The sequence below is a fragment of the Channa argus genome, chromosome 14 (assembly GCF_033026475.1).
Source record: "Channa argus isolate prfri chromosome 14, Channa argus male v1.0, whole genome shotgun sequence".
Classification (NCBI taxonomy): Eukaryota; Metazoa; Chordata; class Actinopteri; order Anabantiformes; family Channidae; genus Channa; species Channa argus.
The window spans coordinates 19658776-19680562 of record NC_090210.1 but is presented as its reverse complement, the minus strand read 5'-3'; the positions used below and the strand labels follow the sequence as shown (position 1 = coordinate 19680562).

The 21787-nt window shown below is 40.0% G+C and overlaps 1 protein-coding gene across 1 annotated transcript in view; it reads left to right on the top strand.

Moving 5' to 3' along the window:
- Positions 1-21787, top strand: part of ak5 (adenylate kinase 5) — a 58228-nt gene that overhangs the window by 9470 nt on the left and 26971 nt on the right. Inside the window, exons 5-6 of the mRNA XM_067475825.1 lie at positions 1325-1438; positions 12747-12938. Coding sequence (XP_067331926.1) covers positions 1325-1438; positions 12747-12938 — 306 coding nt within the window. The remainder of the gene's footprint in view (positions 1-1324; positions 1439-12746; positions 12939-21787) is intronic.

Here is a 21787-nt window from a genome sequence, read left to right as displayed (position 1 = left end):
TATCATGAAACTGCAAATGTTTAAACTTTACTTATGTCTGTCACACTAGGATCCGCTGTTGCTGCTTTTTTCCAAACCATCACAGAAAAGAAGTCCTTCATGATTTCAAGTAATCCAGTGTGATGTGCCTCCGTTCCCAGTCGTATGGTGTAGTAAACACTGGTTTAGTGGTCAATAAGTTATTTCTGCTGGCTGTTGCCTTGGACTCTAGGACATAATTAGTTCAAATAGTAAATGATGATGATTCATAACTCTAAACTAATCCACTTAGTGTTTGTATTAGAGGGAAGAGTGAACGAGTGAACAGGGGGTGATCCCAGACTCAGCTTTAATGATCTTTCTTTCTGGCTGCTACTTTTCCATGGCTGGTATAATGGAAGATTGATTGGAGTGGGATATGATTGTTTGATGCCTGGCATCACTATGAGAGCTCAGGTTTTGAGCGCTACAGAGGATCAGGTGGTTTTACCTACATTAGCTCTTGCCATCTTACTTCACATGCACATACACTTTCAGTGGACATGACATTTGATTTAATCTTTGCATATTCTGCTTGGAGACTGCTCTTATTCTGCATTTGTAGGGAAATCAAACATCTGTGTTAGTCAGCGTTGACCACATGCACGGATGTTATTTTTAGATCAGGGCGTTGCTCGTGTATCTCGTGTGCCATATCGTATGATGATGCACTGTGCCCGGAGAAATGCATTTGAACGTGTTGACCTCCTACAGGCATGAGGAAATAAGTGATGCTGAAAGACGCTGGCACTTTCTGGCCTCAAGTGCATTCGTGACAGTCGTTGTGCTGCATTCAGGAATATTAAACGACAATTGGATAAACAGATGAATTATATTGTGGCATTCTCCAATGTGCTGTCAGAGATTTCCATTCACCCCGCTTATGCCTCCAAATCAGCTTCTCGTTATTAATTTTCAAGGGGCTTTAACTAATCTGCGGCCTTTATGAATCTACGCTGGAAATTGCAACAATAATAACAAATCTAATCTGCTCCTTCACGCTGTTCCTGCAAAAGCAAATTATAACCAACTCATTTTTTTGCTTTATAATTTGCTGCTGAAATACCTTGTGAAACGAGACCCTCACTGAGAAAACGACCCCCCGTTGTTTGGTGTTAAAGTGGGGCAAAGTGTAGCCAAATGTGAGACTGGAAATATCCAGGCATTACACTAATTGTTGATTAATTTGTATTGATCAAAGTATTTGTTTGTCGTCAAGCAGTAGAAAACTTGTTTACCTTTCATTTGACATTAGCACACAAACCGAATGATAATCAGTAGTCGTGTCGCTGCTTTTGTTTTTCAGGAGACCACCATAACTGAGATTAAACAGAAGATTATGAAGATTCCAGATGCGAACGGCATCGTCATAGATGGCTTCCCTCGTGACGTCGGACAGGCCTTGTCCTTTGAAGACCAGGTGAGTTTATGTCTATGAGAATTGTCTTCAGGGACGTGCAGAGAGTTGACAGGTACAGGGGCTCAAAACGAAAAAGCATAGAACAGTGCAAATTCTGTATCGTTATTAATAATAAACGCAAGTACCTACACCTAAGTCTAATTATCTTCCAGGCAAACATTGTAAACAGACTGTGAGCTCTATTTTCTTGTGGACTTGCCAGAATTAGGTCAAAGTTAATTTATATGCAGTTTTGTTGTGTCTCTGCCTCATTGGCAAATCTTTCTGTCATCAAAGAGCGGTGTTTGCACTCGTGTGGGAGAAGAGGTGTGGCGCAGTCTATATTTATACTGATAGGGTGCAGCAGTGCAGGATATTTCAGTTGTATGGTGAAATATAGCATATTACCTAACAGCACCATAGTTGTGAAAATGGCTGCAGCCCATAACATCCTGCTCTTAACCGCTATGATTGGCCTTATTGTGCCTGCTAACCTCCACCATCCATGTGTCAGTCAGACCACTGACACCAATTTGAGAGGTTGAGTGGCACTTTTCTTTTATATTGTGTGCAGACTTTGTAGAACAACACACCTCAGTGGTACAAACCAAAACCTATTATCTGGACCACATTTAGCTTTGATAACTTTCACTGAAAGAAGAAAATCAACCCTTTGTGCAAACACTTTTGAGATGTGCAAAAAGTGCATGGATATTTTTTTTTTATATTCATAGACATTAAACTACAATTTATCTCCTGATTCACTGTACAACATGGTGTTTCAAACTGTGATCTGCAGATACTTGTGTGTTTTCTTTGGTATCCTGCTCTTAACAAACACAAAGAGCCATTCAAGTAGGCTGCTGCTGCAGGCCAAATGTGTAAATGAGTTGGCCGCACACAGCACATTGAAGCTGTTACTTCACAGTTTTTATCTCTAATAGCATGACATATAAGGACAGCAATGGCAGTCTGTTGGTGGTTTAAGTTCCACTGCCAGACTTTGACGTAATTGATGTCAGTAGATCCACAGCATCTGGAATCTCTGCGACGGAAGCGAGGTGCAGGTGGTGAGCTGGCTAACATTAGATCTGCTGCCAACTTGATGTTAGAATAAATACATTACTTTCTAATTAACAAATGGGTTTGCAGCAACATTTGCTGTGTTCCTTTAGAGTGGTCACCTCTGTTAAAGATGCCTTTCATCAACACGTGTATTTAAAAGTGGTGGAAGAAGTTACATTTATCATTGCCACAGTGTAGAAATACTGTGCCAAACTAATGTACAGAACTAGTGTGTCAGCTGAACTCACACAGATGCAACCCTGACCCTGTACAATAACCATTGGGATTTTAAAGCTGACCACCAAGTGGCAAAATAACAGAATAGAAACGGTAATAATAAGAGAGATGCACTTGCTTAGTTTCAGAATAACACAGAGTCCTGTGATCTCAGAAATATACAACATGCTAAAATCCCAACTGGGAGAAAGGCAACAGCTAATGTCAGCCCAGAGCTTGTTAACAGCCTCTTTGGCTGCTGTTGGAAGAGGTAAAGATTAATATGCTGAACCAGTTAAATATAGAAGATCCGTGTGAACAAAAACATTTTAATAAAATTGAATAAAATTGAATGTATTTAACAAATAAATGTATTTTTGAGTAATGACAACTTTGTCCAAATAGTTCCAGAAATGATTTCTTATCAATAAGTAAACTGGAATAATCTCAAGTAGCCCTGTGATGTCAGTTTATTTAAATTCAATTACCTAAAAATAATATCAGCTACAGTGAAAAGACTATATTAGTAGTTTTACTATAACAAAAAATAACTTACAGCAGTTTTAAATCAGCAGTTAAATGAGTTAAATCAGCATATAGATAAAATTAGCCATTTATCTATATGGAAGCACCCATTTTGTAACAGAGTCTACATTGGATCCATTAAGAGGTTTTGACATTAAAGGGCTCAACAGTAATTTTTACAGATGTTTTCTGATGGAATTTGGATAATGTTTTATTTCAACATTGGTAGATAGTGTTATGGTCCATGAATTTGATTTGAATCTGAATGAGATAAAAACCATTCAGTGTGTCTGCACCGTCAGGTTGACCGACTGCTCTCACCTAGTGTGTAACATTTTGCATCAGCGGTGACCTTGAGTTCACACTGTTTGCCCTCACAATGCCTTAAATCAGCATGCTTTACCTGCTGCTGCTGCTGCTGCTGCTGCCGCTAATCAGCTATTCAACAGTGAAACACTTGTTTTTCGTTCCACTGCCCAGTCAATGCTCAGTGTTCCTGAAATGCACAGGTGATAGCACACAGAGGAGATTCTGCCCCTTGACTGACAGACTGGTTTGGTTCTTTTGTTCCCAAGCATCTGGCCTACTAAAGTATCCCTCAGCAAGACGAACAAATACCTGACAGCTGTTTTTGATTCTTGATGACGACTATAGCAGCTGCCAATACAAAAAAAAAAGACAATTCATGGAGAGAGACAAAGTTGTAGCTCAGTTGGTCCACGTACCACAGGCTCGGTGGTTTGATCCCCGGTCACGGCTATATGTCGAAGTGTCTCTGGGACAGACAATGAACCACTAACAGCCCATTCCTATCTCCAGATGTGCGGTGCCGGTCCAAGCATGGTAGGGGTTGCATCAGGAAGGGCATCCGACAAATCATATCCAGACAATCCGCTGTGAAATCACGGGATAAACCGAAAGGACAAAAAAATAAAAAATGCATAGACAAACCCGATGTAAAAGACAGTAGTGATAAATGGTAAACATGCTTTCAGAGGGCCTGATGATCTTTATCACGCTTAAACTCACTTAACAGTTATCAACTTTTAAATGAGCACTCAGGGACTTTTGGAGTGTTGGAGCAATGGGTCGGGGTCAGTGTGACAAAAGACTGAACTTAAACTAAGGTAAGTTTAGCTGTATTAGAAAAGACGAGATGGAAAGACATTAGAGTCTCAAGTCTCATTTGTATTTCAGGATTAATGTCCCAAAGGAGGAAAATATTTTCCCTGCTGCAGAGTAACTAAAGCCATTTTTCCAGATGGTTCATGAGCTGCTGCCAGATTATTAAGTTTGCAAGAAAAATTTTTTTCAGCTTTATTGAATTAAAATTATTATGATTATTGTGAAGTAAAGTGGACCTTAGGACTGTTTATGGTTATGTTGTTTTATAAGGAAGAACCATAATATTAATACGTCCCAGTTTAGTCTGTAAGGTCACCTCTATGCTGGGCTTTGGTGCTTGACCCACAAGCTGAAACCAAATCGTTTGTTTTCAACCAAAGATTAGAAAACGTTGCATTTCGGCGACTTTTATTGAGTTGAATTTGAGACACACACAACCTGGGATCAAGTGCTGCCTCAGAAGATAAAAAAAAAAAGTCCTCCTCGCCCCACACACATGTCCACATATGTCTGAGAGTCACATGACCTGAGAAGGCTTGTCACACATCAGTGGCCATGTGTTTCATTACTGTGTCACTTAAAGAATGGGGAAAGAGCATGAATTTACATAAATACCAAAACAGCTTTTCTGTGCACAAACTGCAGCTCCACAGCCACACTGAGCGGTGATTAAATGGCAGTTTGCAGGCACCTGTGGAGGGAAGCAGATGTGGATCTTCTAGCAGTATCATTTAGGAAAACCTGGTGCTTTATTTGAGCGTCTTTTGTGTTAACTTACGTTAATGGCTTGTTAATATAGGCAGACAGTCAGCTGGAAGTCTGCAAAAAAGCAATCTGTCCCTGGGGCTGTGTTTCTTCTTCCTTATTCTTACCAATTATTAAACAGACACACACAAGCAAAGGGTTATGCACATAAATATGCATACTATTTCAGTAGCATGCTGTATATATTATATATAGTCCACAACATTTTGCACACTTGTATTGTATTGTAGGTTTGATTTTAAAATCTATAAAACTGTAGTCAGGTACTTCCCGTTTGAAGCCCGGTTTCCTGGCCTAATGTTTCACCTCTCACAATCACAAAAGCTTGTGTCATCGTGGGTTATGGAGTGTAAATTGATGGGAAAACATGGCAATTTAATAAATGTAAAACATAATCATAAACAGTACAGCGTGTGAAACATGAAGGGGTCTGTCCATCACAACTATAAAACCACCACAACCTGCATATATTTTAGGATGAGTTATCTTTTGAGTAATGGTCAGACTCGAGATATTTGTTACTTTAGCCATTCTTGTTAATGCTTCCTTTATTTTAAGGTTTATTTGGGGCATATTGTGCATTTATTGATAGATGCAGTTCAGAAAGGACACTGGAAATGTGATCGGGTGTGACATTGAACAAAGGTCCCCAGCTGGACTCACACCTGGGACGCTGTCATTACCGGGCACACGCCTCAATCATCATCATGACTAAATGACTAAATCAGAGCATTCTGTCATTGTTGTTACTTTAAGCTGGGATGTTTCTGTATTTTAACTGACCCCACGATCTTCCCCCAACTCTAAACACCTTGTTGTTGTGCATTAATGTAATTAATATTTTTAGTATATTTTGTTGTTTATGGCAAAACAGCATTGTAGTTTATAATATTGCATGATAATGACCTGAGCCTGCTGCTGTGTGGACGAGGTGCCTACTGGCCCATATGTCTGCTGATAACAACTACAATAGGCGGATAATATCAAAAATGTATATTATTGAAGACCTAAGGAGGATGAACCTTATTTAAAGATCAATGGAAGCAATGTATAGAAGAAGGCAAAGTCATTTCCTAATACGCTTGAAAAATAGCAACTGTTGCTTAGACAGAGACAAAGTTTCCGTTTTTTAATGGATTATTCAAATTCAGTACAGTAGAGAGTTTAAATTGCATCAGGTCGATTTATCAAGAAAACCATTATCTGTTAGCCGAACCACTTAGCTTGTTGAGATTTCAGCTGTCACTGGGCAAGAGGCAGGGTACACTCTGGACAGTTTGTGTGCAAATACTCCCCTTACACTAACCCCTGTGGACCGCTAGCCGCGTTTCATGTCTTTCTTTCATTCTCTTGTCTCTGTGGTAATTGTACATTCTCTCCCTTTGTATGTGAAGAGACAAAGTCTCAGCGTAACGAGAGCTCATAATGTGGTTCACCCTGGCCAACAGCAGATTCCACTCTGCACATGCTCCCTATCTGAAAGCTGCCCAGGGAAACAAAATAAATAAATGAGATGATGCATGTGGCTGGCTCACAGAGAGAGCAGAGAGAGCCAGCCACTGAGAGAGCCGTCTTTTTTATATCGCCCACAACTGCACCATTACTATAGTTACTATCAGTACTTCCAGCTGTTTCAAACACGCAGCAGAATGGATGTGATTAAACATACGTCCCGTCAGCTGAGGCTCTGATGGCGCAGTGTTTGCCCCAACTCTCATAACAAATTCTGTTAATTACATTTTAGAATCGATAATTACAGAAATTCGATTCAGAGATTCGATTCGAGTCGATTTATTGTGGCGGTGGTATTCAAGTTGTCTCATAAAAGCGTTGTTAAAATTAGGTTGATGGCAGTTTGCCAATAAGCCCCAGGGTTACGTGAGGACCCGAGGAAGTTCACTGGAGATGAAATCACGTAGATAACCCGTGTATACAGCATGTGTCCCAGCAACTGCTCACACACAGCTCACAAAGTCACTAAAGACTGGATGGGAGCTGATGGCCAATAATGCACAGATGCAGCAGCCCTGGGATTTACAATCAAATTAAGTGACAACTGGTTATTAAAGGGCCTTTCCTGCAGCTCAGGGGCAAAGGGAGACAATAACAACTGTAAGCTTTGACAAATGAGGTGCTGAGACCCTGAATGGCAGGAGACAACATGAAGTAACAAGTGTGAGTCTAGATCTCAAAGTTTCATTCCCCAGTTTATACATGTAGGTTCAAGTTCAACGTAAGAGCCAATATTATAAAGGCTTCGACGTTGAAGTGAATATCATTAAATGGAAAGCTTAAAAGAAGAGTTTGACCTTTTGTTAAGTTTGACAAATAGCTTTCCTGTGAAGATTTCTATCACTGTCAGAGCATTTTCTATAGAGCAGCCGTGATGCCATTAGCTTATCACAGCACACAAACTGGAGACAGGGGGAAAGCTGAACTTGATCTGTCCTAAAAACAAATGTAGAGGACGGTGTAAGGGTGTTTAGCAAGGGCTGGGGGGCCATATATACACTAATAAGCCACAACACCTTTAATGCAATCCAATAGTGCACCTCTGCCAGGAATTCTAGTTTTACAATGTTATAATTTCTTTGTTTGTAAGTCGAAACGGTCAGAAAGGTGATAATTCTACTCTGTTTATCATCTGTCTCTGCGATGGATTGTCTACAAGCAGGACACCACTACCACCAGGAATATAGGATAAAACTGTCCCTAAGGGGACAAGTGGATCTGAACCATGCAGCAAAAGGCCCGCAGCAGCTTAAGAGAGCTGCTGGACCCCCTCACTGTAGAGTTCAAGTGTCTACTGTTGAGTATCAGGCTGACACATATGGAGCTGATATTAGTCTTGATTTAAAACAAAAACGTCCTTATTCCATCAGAATTTTAGTGTCTTACGATGCTTTTTCAACATGTTTTAGCTCAGTGCCACTTTATTCCTACAGTATGCTGTTGTCTGTGTCCTGAAATGTTTCACACACTCCCACATTCCCGTGAGCCTTGGAGTATCCATTTTCATTAGCCTCTCCACACCTGATGCTTCAACTTTGCCCTTTACATCATCCCAGCAGCTATTTATGATGGCCACCACAATCGTCATGCTCCATGTTTAGAGCTGCCCAGAAAGACGGTCCTTACCTTCATCCTTCCCTTGAGCCTTTTTACCAACCACAGAGGTGTCTGCCTACTGTATGTGTTCATCTCTGTTCGTCTCTCATTTTCATACAAGAACGAAAAATGGCTGCTTCAAAGATGTGAGCTGTTTGCTGTTTTTCTCTGTTTTATGTAATTGAAAATCAATAACCTTTTGGCTTGTTGGACAACAGAAGCAATTTTCAAAGTTTTGTGACGTTTTATTGGCTAAATGGTTAACTGACAGTATTTGATAGTGAGACTAGTAATGAGGCAGTGCTAATTGGCCAAAGGTTATTACTTGTCATCATTCATGATGGTGCATGAAGCTCATGTTGTAAATACTCATCCATCACAATGGTTATGGAAAAGGTTATGAAAACAAAGCAGCAGCTGCTCTACTGTGCTCCAGCATGTTCACCGGTGATGTCATAACACTCTCTATGGCTTAAGTTACTCTGTACTGAAGGTGCACGCAGATTCTTCCAACAAAACTTTTGTTTTCCGGGGTAACTTTACAACAGAACTCATGAGCCAAACGTCTGAAGAAGGCACAAAGAATTTCAAGATAATGAGTCATTATGTAAATAAAACCAATGTTAGTTGCAGCTCAAGAAGACTTAACTGGAAGTGAAATGATTGTCTAACTATTTAATTAGTTCGAAAACCAATGGCACATATTTTTATGTTAAAATAATTGTTAAACCCATTTTTTGGGAAAAAATATTGTTTAGCTCCTGCTCCTTGCCTTCAGGTTGAAAGTTCTCTTGGGCTTAGGAAAACAGTGATGGGCAGTTTTCACAGTTTTTTAACTATCGATTCATGTAAATGTAATCAGCAGATTAATCAGTAATCCCATCTCTGTGCTCAACCTTCAGACAGTGTGTCCAAACGCTTAGTTACTGTATGTGGGTGAGGTTTTGTTTATACGATTAATGCCATGCAATGTGCAGTAAATAGCCTGGAGACATCTGAGATTGTCTGTTGTCGGAAGTCTCTATGAGAACGGCCGGACTGTGTATATAAAAGAAACAACCCAAGGAACAGTATGGTTCCTGGAGACTGATGGAGACGTCTGACAGTCGACAGCTCCACATGCTCAGAGACCTGAACTGAACGAAATTAACTGAAGGCAAACAGTAGCCTGGACTGATGCCTGAATTCAGTTGTTTATAAGTTTTCACATATATGTTTCAATCCACCAATATAAACAGTATGAATCTGTCTAATACTGTAGATACCTTGAAAGCCAAGAATTTAAAGGCCAAATTTTGCATGAGACTGTTGGTGCTATCAGAGATCTGAGGTTTTGCTTTATAAAGGATGCTGACTTTCCTGTGCAGCATAACAGGAAGCCACATTTTTTGCATTTCAGCACATGATCTGCTGCCATTTCCTAATTTCTCGGCTTTTTGGTTGTTGTTGTTATTGTTTTTTTTAATTAATTTGCTCATTTGGTAGAAATACCACTGAAAGCTTATTAGCTGTTATGCTTTGCACAGCATTTAAGTGAACATCTTTCCGCTTGTGCACTTTACAGTATGTGCATATGAGTTAAGGGGGAAGCTACCACATCCTTCCTGACTTCTAAACTAAGAAATATTATTAATAATCTGACTGTTTGCATTGAAATAGTTTTAAATAGGTGCATTTTCCCTCAGGTGTACTGATCTCTTGAAATCCTCCATTTAAATGTAAAGTAAAAGTACCCATTATGCAGAATGACCTATTTTCAGTTTTATTTTATGAAAATAAAATCACTTTATTATTGCAGATGAAGGCATTGAGCTATATTAATTACTTTAAATAGAGCTGAGTAAGTTGTACAATTCCTATGTTAACATATAATTATAAAGCAATATTTTGCATAATATTCATTATGGGGTGGCTGTGACCCCTTATTTAGACCCAGTTGTCAACCAACCTTAGGGTGGGCAGTACGATTCCAAGCAACTGCATTTTATTGTTCTCAGACAAAACACCATTTTAATTTAAATATCAGCCAACTGTAAATGTAATTGTGTTCATCTGCATCTGCAGGTAACAACAGCTGTGGAGCAAAAAGTACGAGGTACTATAAAAGTGAAGTAAAAGTAAGTGCAGTACATGGGCAAATGTTGTGTCACTATGGAAACAGAAACTTTGATTTGCTAAGATTGAAAACTGAGTTGCCAGAATGGCATGCGCTTCAATAAACAATGGCATTCAAGCTATTTTTGGCCGTGGCAGAGCGCCACATCAAATGCACACTGTGGAGCATTTATTGTGTGCGTATCATCCAACTCAGGAGCAAAACAAACAGCAAATGAATGGCAATAAACGACGTGATGCATTTTCTCAGGCAAGTTTCTTGGTGGTGGTGATTCAGGTGAGCAATGGACAGGATCAGTATTTAGTGCGCTGTCCTTTTTGTACTGGAGAACAACTGGAGGTCAGAACCATAGAGACCAACTTATTCCACTTTGACAGACAGAGAAATGTGCCACACTCATCAGTCCGTTTAGTTCACACACTTATTGGTTACTAAGGAATGTCTTTGTGTAGCTGATGACTTTGTGGTCATGCTCACTGGAGTGTCATAAATTAAATCTACTACTCAAATCTCAGTCGGTGCTGTTACTGTTGCCCACCATTGTCAATGTTTTGCATCAATATTACAACTTGCAGACAGTTACTGTGGGTTTAACATTGTTGTGCAGAGAGCAGGTGAAAAGTTTCCCTTTGGCTTATCGTTCTCCACACTGTCCTACCCTTTGTTTCTATTATTTAAATGATTGAGGATACGCACAACACCTCTCTGTATAGTGTTATGCAATAGCACCACAAAGTGTTCATAAAGTTGAACCAACACTTCAAAGCAGTAAAAGCTTCATTATGGCCATTATGGGCTACTGTATTACTTGTATAGTTTTGTATTAGTTTTAGCTGGGTTTACCTAATATTCTGGCAACTCAGTGCACTATATCACAGTTTTCATGCCTTCTGCTATTTGCCCCATTGGTTTGTTGCTTATTCTGTATGACAATTTAGCTTGTGTGCAACAAGGTTGATTAAAATTAAAATTTATTGGGAGGCGTCAGTGCAGAGCAGTTCATGTATTTTTCATGTATTTTTCTCAGGAAATCAAAATGAAGCTGAAGTTTTATTTATCAGGTTATCTGAAAAATCATTGTTAATGTTACTCAAAACTGTCTGTGTGTGTAAATCAGGGTGTGTGTGGTAACTTGTTCAGCTTTATTAAAAAACCATTCATGGGGGTGTTGGCTTGCTTTTATTCAGGTGTGGACTGTGGACCCACGTTCCCACATGTGCACCCGAAAACATGATTGACCTCCTGACAACAAGAGGAAGAGCTGTTTTGTTTGTAGATGTTTGGTTGAGGAACATGAACCATGAAAGTCAAGAAAAAGAAGTTGTGTGTAATTCATTAAAATGAATAGGGCTAAAGATAGTGAATAAACTATACATGCGTGTAGTGCACAAAGAGAGCATCCAGTCTATGCAGTCACATTCTGTACACTGTGAGTGGAATCAACCTTTGGGCTGCACACGGATCTCAAACCAGGCTTGTTATGGAATTTACAGTATGCTATGTGAAAAGTAGAAATTGGGCCTAGACTAGCATCAGTCTTGGGATTTACATCTTGTTCTGCTGCCCCCAAGGGGCCAAAACATTCAATTAATGCTGCTTTAAATTATGTCTGCTAAACATAATGCTAATCTTCAACTTCTTTTTGCTTATTTGATTAAAAACACATCATTAAGCTGCACCATCGCATTGGGTGACATGTTCCATTCTCACAAAAAATGGGATCAAACTACTATCAAATAAAAAAAGAAGCTCCAAACAGGTGACGCTAGAAAGCAAATAAGCCAATACTGCATTATTTATATGACGGTGATCGGTTTAAAGATTTATGGTTGTGACACCCATAAAAAGGAAGAGTGATGAGTAATCACACTGTTATTCACACATTCTGCTCATATGAGGGAATATTACGTCTCTAGCTTCATAACTGGTTCCTCTTCGTGTTTGATCTCGAAAATAGAAATTTGCCATCACAGTCACAAAAAAGCCTGCATGTGCGATGCCACCTTTAATGCCATTTGCTGTTAATCAATCATTCACAAAAAGGGAACAGTGAATACTTTTCTGTGGAAATGAGCAATCTCATTCTCATTTGTTTGGCAAACATATTAAGTCAGCTAAAAGAGAAGAAAAGTTGTCTTTGTGGCAGGTAATAATGTTCTCATCTCCTTTCGGGAGACGGCAGTTACACCCTGTTTGACTCATAATGCTGCCTAAAATAAAACCAAATCATCAATGAAATATCTGCAGGCTGTTTTCAAGACTACAATCCGAAATCTTTACTCTTGTGCGAATGGCACAAGAATTTAAAAATGAGACTGCTGCCACACTGGTTTAATGGAGTCTGTTATCACGTCTGAGTGAAAGTGTTGTGAAGCCGTAATGTTACACGCATTTCCTCTCTCCTGGTAGATCTGCACTCCAGACCTGGTGGTGTTCCTGGCCTGCACCAACCACCATTTGAAGGAGAGGCTGCAGAAACGAGCCGAGCAGCAGGGACGACCCGACGACAACCCCAAGGCCATCGACCGCCGCCTCACCAACTTCAAACAAAACACCATCCCTCTGGTCAAGTACTTCCAGGAGAGAGGCCTTATTGTTACAGTAAGGCGAACATTGCGTGTGCACATTTGTTTTCACGTTGAAGTAAATACATGTTTACAATGGTGGCAGATGGAATCAACTTTAATTAATTAGTCAATCAACGTATTAGTTGTCTGGTTAAGTGCTGTATCTGTACTCAGCTCAAAATTGTTGGTGTGGGAGGAGCACAGTCCACGCAATCACAGTGGACTGAGTGTTCTTCCAAATACTCCAACTGAGTAACTGAGTAATCATTCTATTGCAAACTGTGTCATATCGATGTCGGGAGTCTTCAGTCTCCCGCTAAACGTTATTCCATATCGTATCAGTAATTTAAAGCTACATATTCAACTAAGGCTAGCAGCAAAATCAACCCACCCTGCTCAGCTGAGCCCTCTGTCTCTCTGTCAAACTCCCTTCAGGTATTTGTCCCTGTGAAACTTGCAAATCAAGAGAGAAATCTTTGAAAGTCTTGCTTAAAAACTTTCAGAAGTGAATATCTGAGCCGGTAGAACAGGACGCAGTTGTATTCAGGTGCCAGATAGGAAAGAGTCCGAGACATCTCTGACTACAATCACAATTCGGAATCTTAAAGGATTCAAAGGACTAGTTCCTTCAATCCAGCCTATCAAAAATTTCTGTCTGTCAATTTGCAAAAGAACAGCAATGTTTTACTCAGTTGGAATATTTGGAAAGACAATGGCGGTTCCACACAAAAAATCCTATAATAAAAATAACAATAATTCATTTTATTTATAAAACACTTTACATTTGTCGACAAATCTCAAAGTGGGCTTAGTACAGACATAGCACTTAACCAGACAACAAATATGTTGAATGAATAAGAATAATTAAAGACGCTTGATTTACCAGACAAAAATTTCTATCGACCTTACCTTATTTGTTTGGAGGTACACTTGCAGGTGTGTGAATAATAACCGTGTTAACATAACCAAAGATATTCATACCCACTCAGAAAAAAGCAGACATAATATACAGGCATGCACCCAAGTCATGAATCTCTTCAATTTGTATTTGTTTAGCGGCTAATTGGTTTGCAGTATGAAACAGACTATCCCTGTTGGAGGAGTGTTAAGTGGAGACCACTGGGATCTTATGTTTGTGTGGTCTGGTCCACAGAGGTACGGAGGTACCCTTTGCATGTGTGAGGCAGGTGCTAACAAGGCTATTGGTTCCTGTAGGCAATAAGAAGTTTCTGCCCACAGCTCTAGCGGGACTCTTATTGATCTGTGCGAGTCCCAAAGCAGCCGCGTCGTCTTCGTCACAGCAGAGCAAACACTGAATAACTCTAAGGAGATTTTGTTTGCATTGTTTCTGGGCAGCTTAAACTTAAATGCACAGGACAGTCTCTGGTGGATCCCACAACAGGAATGAAAATATAACTAGATGCCCTCCTGCATTGAAAGCCAATGCTCTCTCTCTCTCTCTCTCTCTCTCTCTCTCTCTCTCTCTCTCTCTCTCAGTATTTAGTTTTTTGTGGCTGATGCTATAAGAGGAACAGTGAAAATGCCAGTGAGGTGAACAGTTAATGAATTTGGGAGTCCTGATGCATTGAAATGAAACAATGAAACTGGTCTGTAGGGTTATGGTCTATTACAATATTTTCTCCTGTCTCATATAATTTCTTTTTATGTTTCCTCTCGCGAACATTCTACTTATTGCATTTTTATTCTCTCTGTGTTCGTGTCTTCAATCTCACTTCTTTTCCATTCAGCTTTCATTCAGCAAGGTGCACCAAGGTTTTGTTTCTCAGAGAGCGATCCGTTTGATTATTTTCGCTCCCACTTCACCTAATCTGCATACTTTAGCACTGTGGGAGGAGAAGCGGTGCAGAATTGGAGAGAACATGACACATTTCATGAATTATCCAACTCCATTGTGCTGTCCTGTGTGTTGACCTGGTGCAACGTTGGTGATGCACTGGCACAGCATTTAACAGAGAATAAAACAAAAATATATTCACATCCTCACATGCGCTGGGGATATTCTGTGATGTTAGTTGCGATTTTGCTCAATTTGCTTTGCCTTCTCTGCATTTTCTAGATTAAAACTAAGTCTTGGATATGAAATCTCCTATATTAACGGATGTGTTTAGGCTTAGAGTTTACTTTATTTATATCATTTACATATTTTTTCCAAATTGAGACCAATTTAGGATTGAAACTAATGACATCCAATGTTAGATCAAAATAAAAATGACTATTTGTTCAGCATTACACATAGGACACTAAGTAACAGTCAGGTTTTTTTCCTCTGGAACTGGAACATTTAAGCGATTGCTTCATACATTTAAAAAAAAACCTGATAAATAGCTACATTTCATATTTTGCAGCAAAATATATTTCATGGTTTCATTGCTAGTCCACTAGCAGATCTGTGTGGGAACGTTGTACGTTATGAGTTAATTACATAACTTATAATAGGTGTTAAAAGAAAAGTATTTATTCCCTTTAGGAGCAAGATGTTTTTTTCACAGTTTGTTGGTGGTGGAGTCTGTGTTCCTTCAGATTTTTCACAGTTTCTCTAACTGAGAGAAAAGCTGCATATTACTAAATAATACAGTAAATATATCTACTGTAAGTCTCACCCAACAGTCTATGTATCTTTTTTATGTTGCGGTAACGAAAAGCCTTTTACTTCAGCATAAAGCTTCAATAAACCTTTGTGAAGTCAGCAGCTGCACAGGGAGAGACGACTGTGTCCCTGTTTTTAATCAAAGGACTAAGGTCTGTCTTGGCTAAGAAAGACTCCTGATGGAAAATATTGATCACAAGCTTTATTTTTATATTGAAAGAGAGAGCACTTCTCCTCCAGAAAAAGTTTACAAAGCTCTCTGCAGCGCAGAAATAGAAATAAAGCAACAAAAGGAAAACATGACAAGGATAAAATAGATTCTTATACAATCAGGCAGCAGCACAGGGGGGTTAAAGTAGGTGTATGTGATCCTGACTCTTAATTGCAGTTTGAAGCACAACAGCTGAGTTTCATAGAGTCTGGCGTGTGTCTAAAGTCTTTTTATTAAGACAATATGTGACTACAGACAAGTATGCATGATACATTTTAGTGTCTTTAAAATTAAAGGCAGGTCTAACTATTTCGAACTCTTAACCTCATGATTCAAATGTAGCGGACATTTGGTGATGCAGCGAGAGCCAAGTTCTGAGAAACGTTATTTGCAGAGCTATGAATTTACATGTGACACTCGGGACGTTAAGGTGGCAGGGTTAGTGAGTTTTAGTCAGATAGTGATGATTGTTACTGTAATGGTGACAGAAGACAAATAACGATGCCGTTCTATCAGAAGAAGGTTTTTAAAGCAGCTGTTTGGGATGGTGGTTAAATGATTTCATGTTATATTTATGTATAACTGGCCCAAGTTTTCAGCATGAAAACAAACATTGTTGGTCACCTTTTTTTCAGTTGCCACCTCACCAAGTTCTCTTCATGCAGGGAGACACATGCTGTGTTTCAGTTCAGGGGTCAAATCCTTTGAAGGTTGCAATGTACACAGTCTTTACAGGCATGTTGCCTTCATGCTCAAACCGCAATGGAATGGTTTGGTCTATGGATGATTTCCTACTTATGCTGCAGCTGTGCCTGGTTTGATGTGGCAGCTGTTGAGCTTTGCTAGCTAGCAGACATCATTAACTTTACATAATTACCATGTTTTATATGAACTTTAGGTTTTAAGGGCCCTTTGTTTTTTAACATTTGTATTTCGTATTCCTCTGGCTCTTTACATCACATGTGTACAAAGACTCATAGGAGATGTTTGGCTGCAAAGACAGGGGTGGCACATTTTGAATATAGTTTTAAAGTGAAATTTGAATAAAATATATGAAACCACCTTAACTGTGCATAATAATACAATTTCATCTATTTGCAATGGTAGTGATTTATGTGCACTTCAGATTTGCTCAGATCTCCTTGTGCTGAAAGTTCTACAGCATGTACCTACCACCTTGCCACCTCAGGCCACCCCTTTGGCTCCACCCCTGTGCGAAGGATCCACCCAATGGAGCCCTTGTTGCCAGGTGGTTGCGAGGGGAAAGTAGGCCACATTGGTGGGCTGCCTCTTTGACATCGGACAGGCTCAAATGCAGCCCTGAGAGGGTCTGGTCTGAATGGAGAATCAGCTACAAAGATGTTTAGTTTCCTCTCCATGCATCAACTTTTAGAATTGTAGAGAGACAGGGTCACCGGTGGGCTCAGGGCCACGGTGACAAACAAATACTTAAAATATCCTCTATACTATAAAGACTTCCTAAAGGTGTCGCCCCACAGTAGGGCAAACATGATAAAGTGATGTAGCCTTTCAGCTGATCGTGCACTATTGTTTCAATTCAGCTTTAATTATGTAGCATCTATTCACAACAAAGTCATCTCAAGGCACTTTACAGTCGCTTACGAGACAAAGTTGTTTTTCTTACAACACCATAACTGCTTTGACAATACCTGTGTATGGAAGAGGTTTGAGGTCCAAACTAGAGAGATTTGATCACTTTGAGAGGCTATCGATTGATTCTTTTCCCTCCTATGAGCTGCTGTCACCACTCTCTTTGTGCTGTGGCAGCACAGACAGGCAGTCAGTGAGTCTCCGACAAACAGCACCACTCCTCCTTCACTCCCAGTGTTTCTCACTTGTCAGAATCGTGTCCGCAATCACACACTTGTCACCTCAGAAATAAGAAGTTTGGCATCGGCCGACACGCTCTTTAAAAAAAACAAACAACAACAGCAAAAAAAAAAGAAAAAAAAAAAGGAAAACTTCATGACAAATGATGCCCGCGCTCAACACTAAGGCAGTTCTTGTTTTTACAGGTAAAAAAAACAGTAGCCGTGTAGGTGTTCAGTCAGAGATGCTTTGTTGAGAGCAGTTGTTTTCTTTTCATGCCTTCAGCCCATGAGCTGCTGAAAACACTATTTTACTCTATTTTACAGACAGTTAACCACAGAAAAACAGGCAGAGGCAAAGATTCTGATCACGTGTGAACATGTGGAGTCTATAAGCCTTTGATATGATCTGAATTTCCCTTGTCGATCTTCCTAAAATTTACACGAGAGTAGATTGAAATCAATTTGATTGAGGTCCTGTCACTGATTAAATCCCTCTCCATTTCTCCATCTGTGCTTAAATGTGAATTCATCAAACATGAAAACCATGCTTAACCATTAGTAACAAAAGACATTTTCTATATAACACAGACTAGAGCTACTATGAGGCTCAAAATGAATCCACCCTCCTCCCCAGTTCAACCTCTCCCTGCTGCACTGTGCTCTACCATCTGCTACACTCCACTTCAAAGGTTTGATGCTCTCTGGGCTTTAGTTTGCAGCGTGTGGCTAATGTAGCCTGCACACTTAACAGCAGACTGATGCTGGTGAACATAAAGCAGCATTTAGCAGCTAAAGAGACAGATGTTTCCCTCCGGACTTAGTAGAAGGCAGAGTGAATAAGTGACACAAACATGCATCCAAATGTCCAAAAGACTGTACAAAAAAACAAGCAAAAATGACGTCCACACACACAAACACACACACACACACACGCACTGAACAGCACTTAATTTAAGGCTTATCAGGGCACAAAAACAGATTTCTAAAAATAAGATTAAATTCAGTTTAAATAGGTTTCCACCTGCTCTTCAGTAATTATCCCGCAGGAGAAACTCGATAGTTAGTGGACTAATGAATGCAATAGTGTCTAAGGCGTGATTGTTTTCACTCTGTAGAAAGTAATCCTTTCATTTTAAATGTCAGGTCCAATACAGAAAGGCACAACTCTATAAAAGAACAATCACAGTGAGTCATGGCTCCACATCCAGGACGGTGAATTGGAATGACTGAATTGTCTATACATGCGTCCACAAATCTATTAATTCTCCGTGTTTTATTGAATTAACTTGTCCCAATTCTGTCATTGTGGAAAAGTTTTGGCATCGCTGACGTACAGTTACTGTACTCGGCAGTCGTGTAGTGTTCCGCGCGCATGTGAAGCATTTAGACTTTTTGTCACGGGAGCGAGGATGATGAAGATGAGGTATGAATGAGAGTGAAAAAACAAACACACCTCCACAATGAAGCCTAACAGGATATTGCAGAAGGGACAGATAATTGTTTGTTGTTGATTCGGTTGAAGCGTTCCCGTCATTCTAGGAAAAAGAAACGACCTAATTAAGGATTCCCATGAGTGAGTTCAGCTTCCTTCCCACATGCTGCTCAATGCCACAGAGATAAAAACAAACAAAAGACACCTCACTCCGTCTTTCTGGGTCTCTGATCTCTCTGGGCATGGTTACAAGCTATTTGTTCATTATTGCAGACATTTAAATGACATACAGGCATTGTAACTACTCAGTAAACATATGAACAACAGTTTCAGGTTAAAAGAAATTAATTTTAAGATTTCTTTGGTTTTTGCGTCTGAGGATCAATGTGTGTCTATTTATATCTCTTCTGGTGCCACTGTCTTCTTCATAAGACTGGCAACTGGGAGCTCTGCATAATACTGAAAAGACATTTGACAGGTGTTGGTGAACTTACACTTAGCAAGAGTTTATTTAGATGATCAAATAGATCACCCTGAATACACCAAAGCTGAAAACTAAAGTTACAGCGTCCAAAGGATCTGCAGCTGCTTCAAGCTGTTTCAAAGCTTCTTTGTTTTTATCTACTTCTCCCTCTGCGATACCTTTAAAATATTAGATCATGGCTTTCACCTTCCTTCACCTTCAAGAGTTGCAACTTTTTATCCTTTGTATATGTTCATGAAGGTAGAAAAGTTCTGTGGACGGGACGTTTGACCAAAACACTTCTGTCCTCGTTAGGGTTGGACCCAGTGATTGTAGTTTCAACAGGTACAGAGATAATTGCCAACTACTGATCTGTGTCAATTTTTGGACCTAATTTAGGAAGTGAGACATCACATTTGTGGATTGTTCAAAAATCACCAAAAGGTTTTTGGAAAAAGGTGACGACAGTTGAGTTTGGATTTTTATCAAAGCAAAGATTAATGTGGGCAATAATGGTTATGGATAAACAACGTGTTAAGGTTTTAACTAAGTATTTTAACTACTATGAAGCTGGTCAGATTTGACCCAAAAGATTAATAACAGCAGTCCTGCTGCAGATGCATGCAGTATCACAGTTAGAATCTAACCTGAAGCATAGTTATACGCTCACTGGCGACTTCATTAGGTACACCTGTACAATTTTATGCCATCCAATACAGCAGCTCTGCCATGAATTATTTTATAAGGTTAGTGTTTTTTGGTTTCTTTTTGTTAAAACGGTCACAAAGGTGGTAGTGGAGTCGTATTGGAGTGCATTATCTTAGAAGGTGCCTCTAATGTTCTAAAGCCCACCCTATTTAACATCAGATGCATTAAATGCACTCTCATATGACTCCACACACTAAGGCCTCCACTTTGACTGGCACCAACTCTGAATATTCTGATTTCACACATGATGTGCAGCTACAGCAGAGTTGGAGGTGTGAAGGTTTTGAAGCTATGCCATGACCTAGTTTCATTAGTCTAACCAACGGAGATGCATGCTCTTAGCAACGCACACCGTTCTTCCTGCTGACAAAAACGTCCTAGTGCACTGTGGTATGACAGTGCACAGTTCATGCATTATGCATGTCCGTATGGTACGTTCACTGCCCAACACAGCTCTGTCATTGATCCTACCGGGTTCTGGCATTCGTAAAACCCAGACAAGTGTTTAGTCCCTGTCCTGTGCCTCACATTAAAGCAGTGCACTGGCACTGAATCTGTCAGTTGATAGCGGAGCTCCAGAAACTTAAAGCTGTCCTAGTCTGTCCTTGAGAAATGACAGTGTCTTTGAAGAGTCCCATGCAGCTTCTTGTAAGTATAAGTGGATTACACACAGCCTCTCCAATGGAGGAGAAACACATTTCCGTTCTAAAGACAGTGCAGCCACATCACTGGCAGACATGGGGAGGTCCAAGTTCCTTAATGGGTTTTTCAAATCCCACTGTCTCCTGGGAATCCCTACTTTTGTCCCCTTCACTCCTCATTCTGCAGGTGGACTCGCAGGGCCCTGTAGGCACAGGGGACTTCCCACGCAGTAGACATCCAACACTGGTCTTTTTTTTTAGGCTGTTACCATGGAAACCCCATGAGGAAGTGTTCATTGTGGACTGTCCTTATCTTACATTTGTCTGACCTCCACTCCCACAGCTGACATTTACTCATTTCTTTATTTAGATAAATCATATTGAGGAAGTAACCCTGCCGAGAATCTGAGAGCAATTATTTCTCTGTCTCTTTATTTTTATCCAATTTTTAGCCGATTGTTATCATCCCTGAAGAGAGTGGAGGGACAGGCAAAGAGCAGATTAGGTAAATAAATGGTCTGCACTTATATAGTGCTTTTCTACCTATTGGTACTCGAAGGGCTTTACACTGGTGAAGGTGAGTGAATGTTGGCCAGCTGCACTCACCGGGAGCATCTCAGTTGGGGTTCCGTGTCCTGCTCAAAGCCAGGGATCGAACCAACAACTGTGGGATTGATGGACGGCCGATCTACCTGTGGAGCGGCCTGCTTCAGCCAGCTTCTGGTTCCCTCACAAAGCTGATTGTTCATGCCTAAATTTGTAAAATACAATAGGTGTCAAAGACGGCAGCTGAACCCTGAATAATCTGGAAGAGACCAATTGACAAAGATAGGAGGTTAATTAATCTGGTGTTATTATAGTTTCTGGTGCTTGTTTAATACAAAATAAGCCGAGTGTGTAGGTAGCTCCGAGGAGCAGCGCTTGGTTCAAATGTTTCAAATGATTATGAGTCTCATTGTTAATGTCATGGTGGCTTAACTGACTGAGC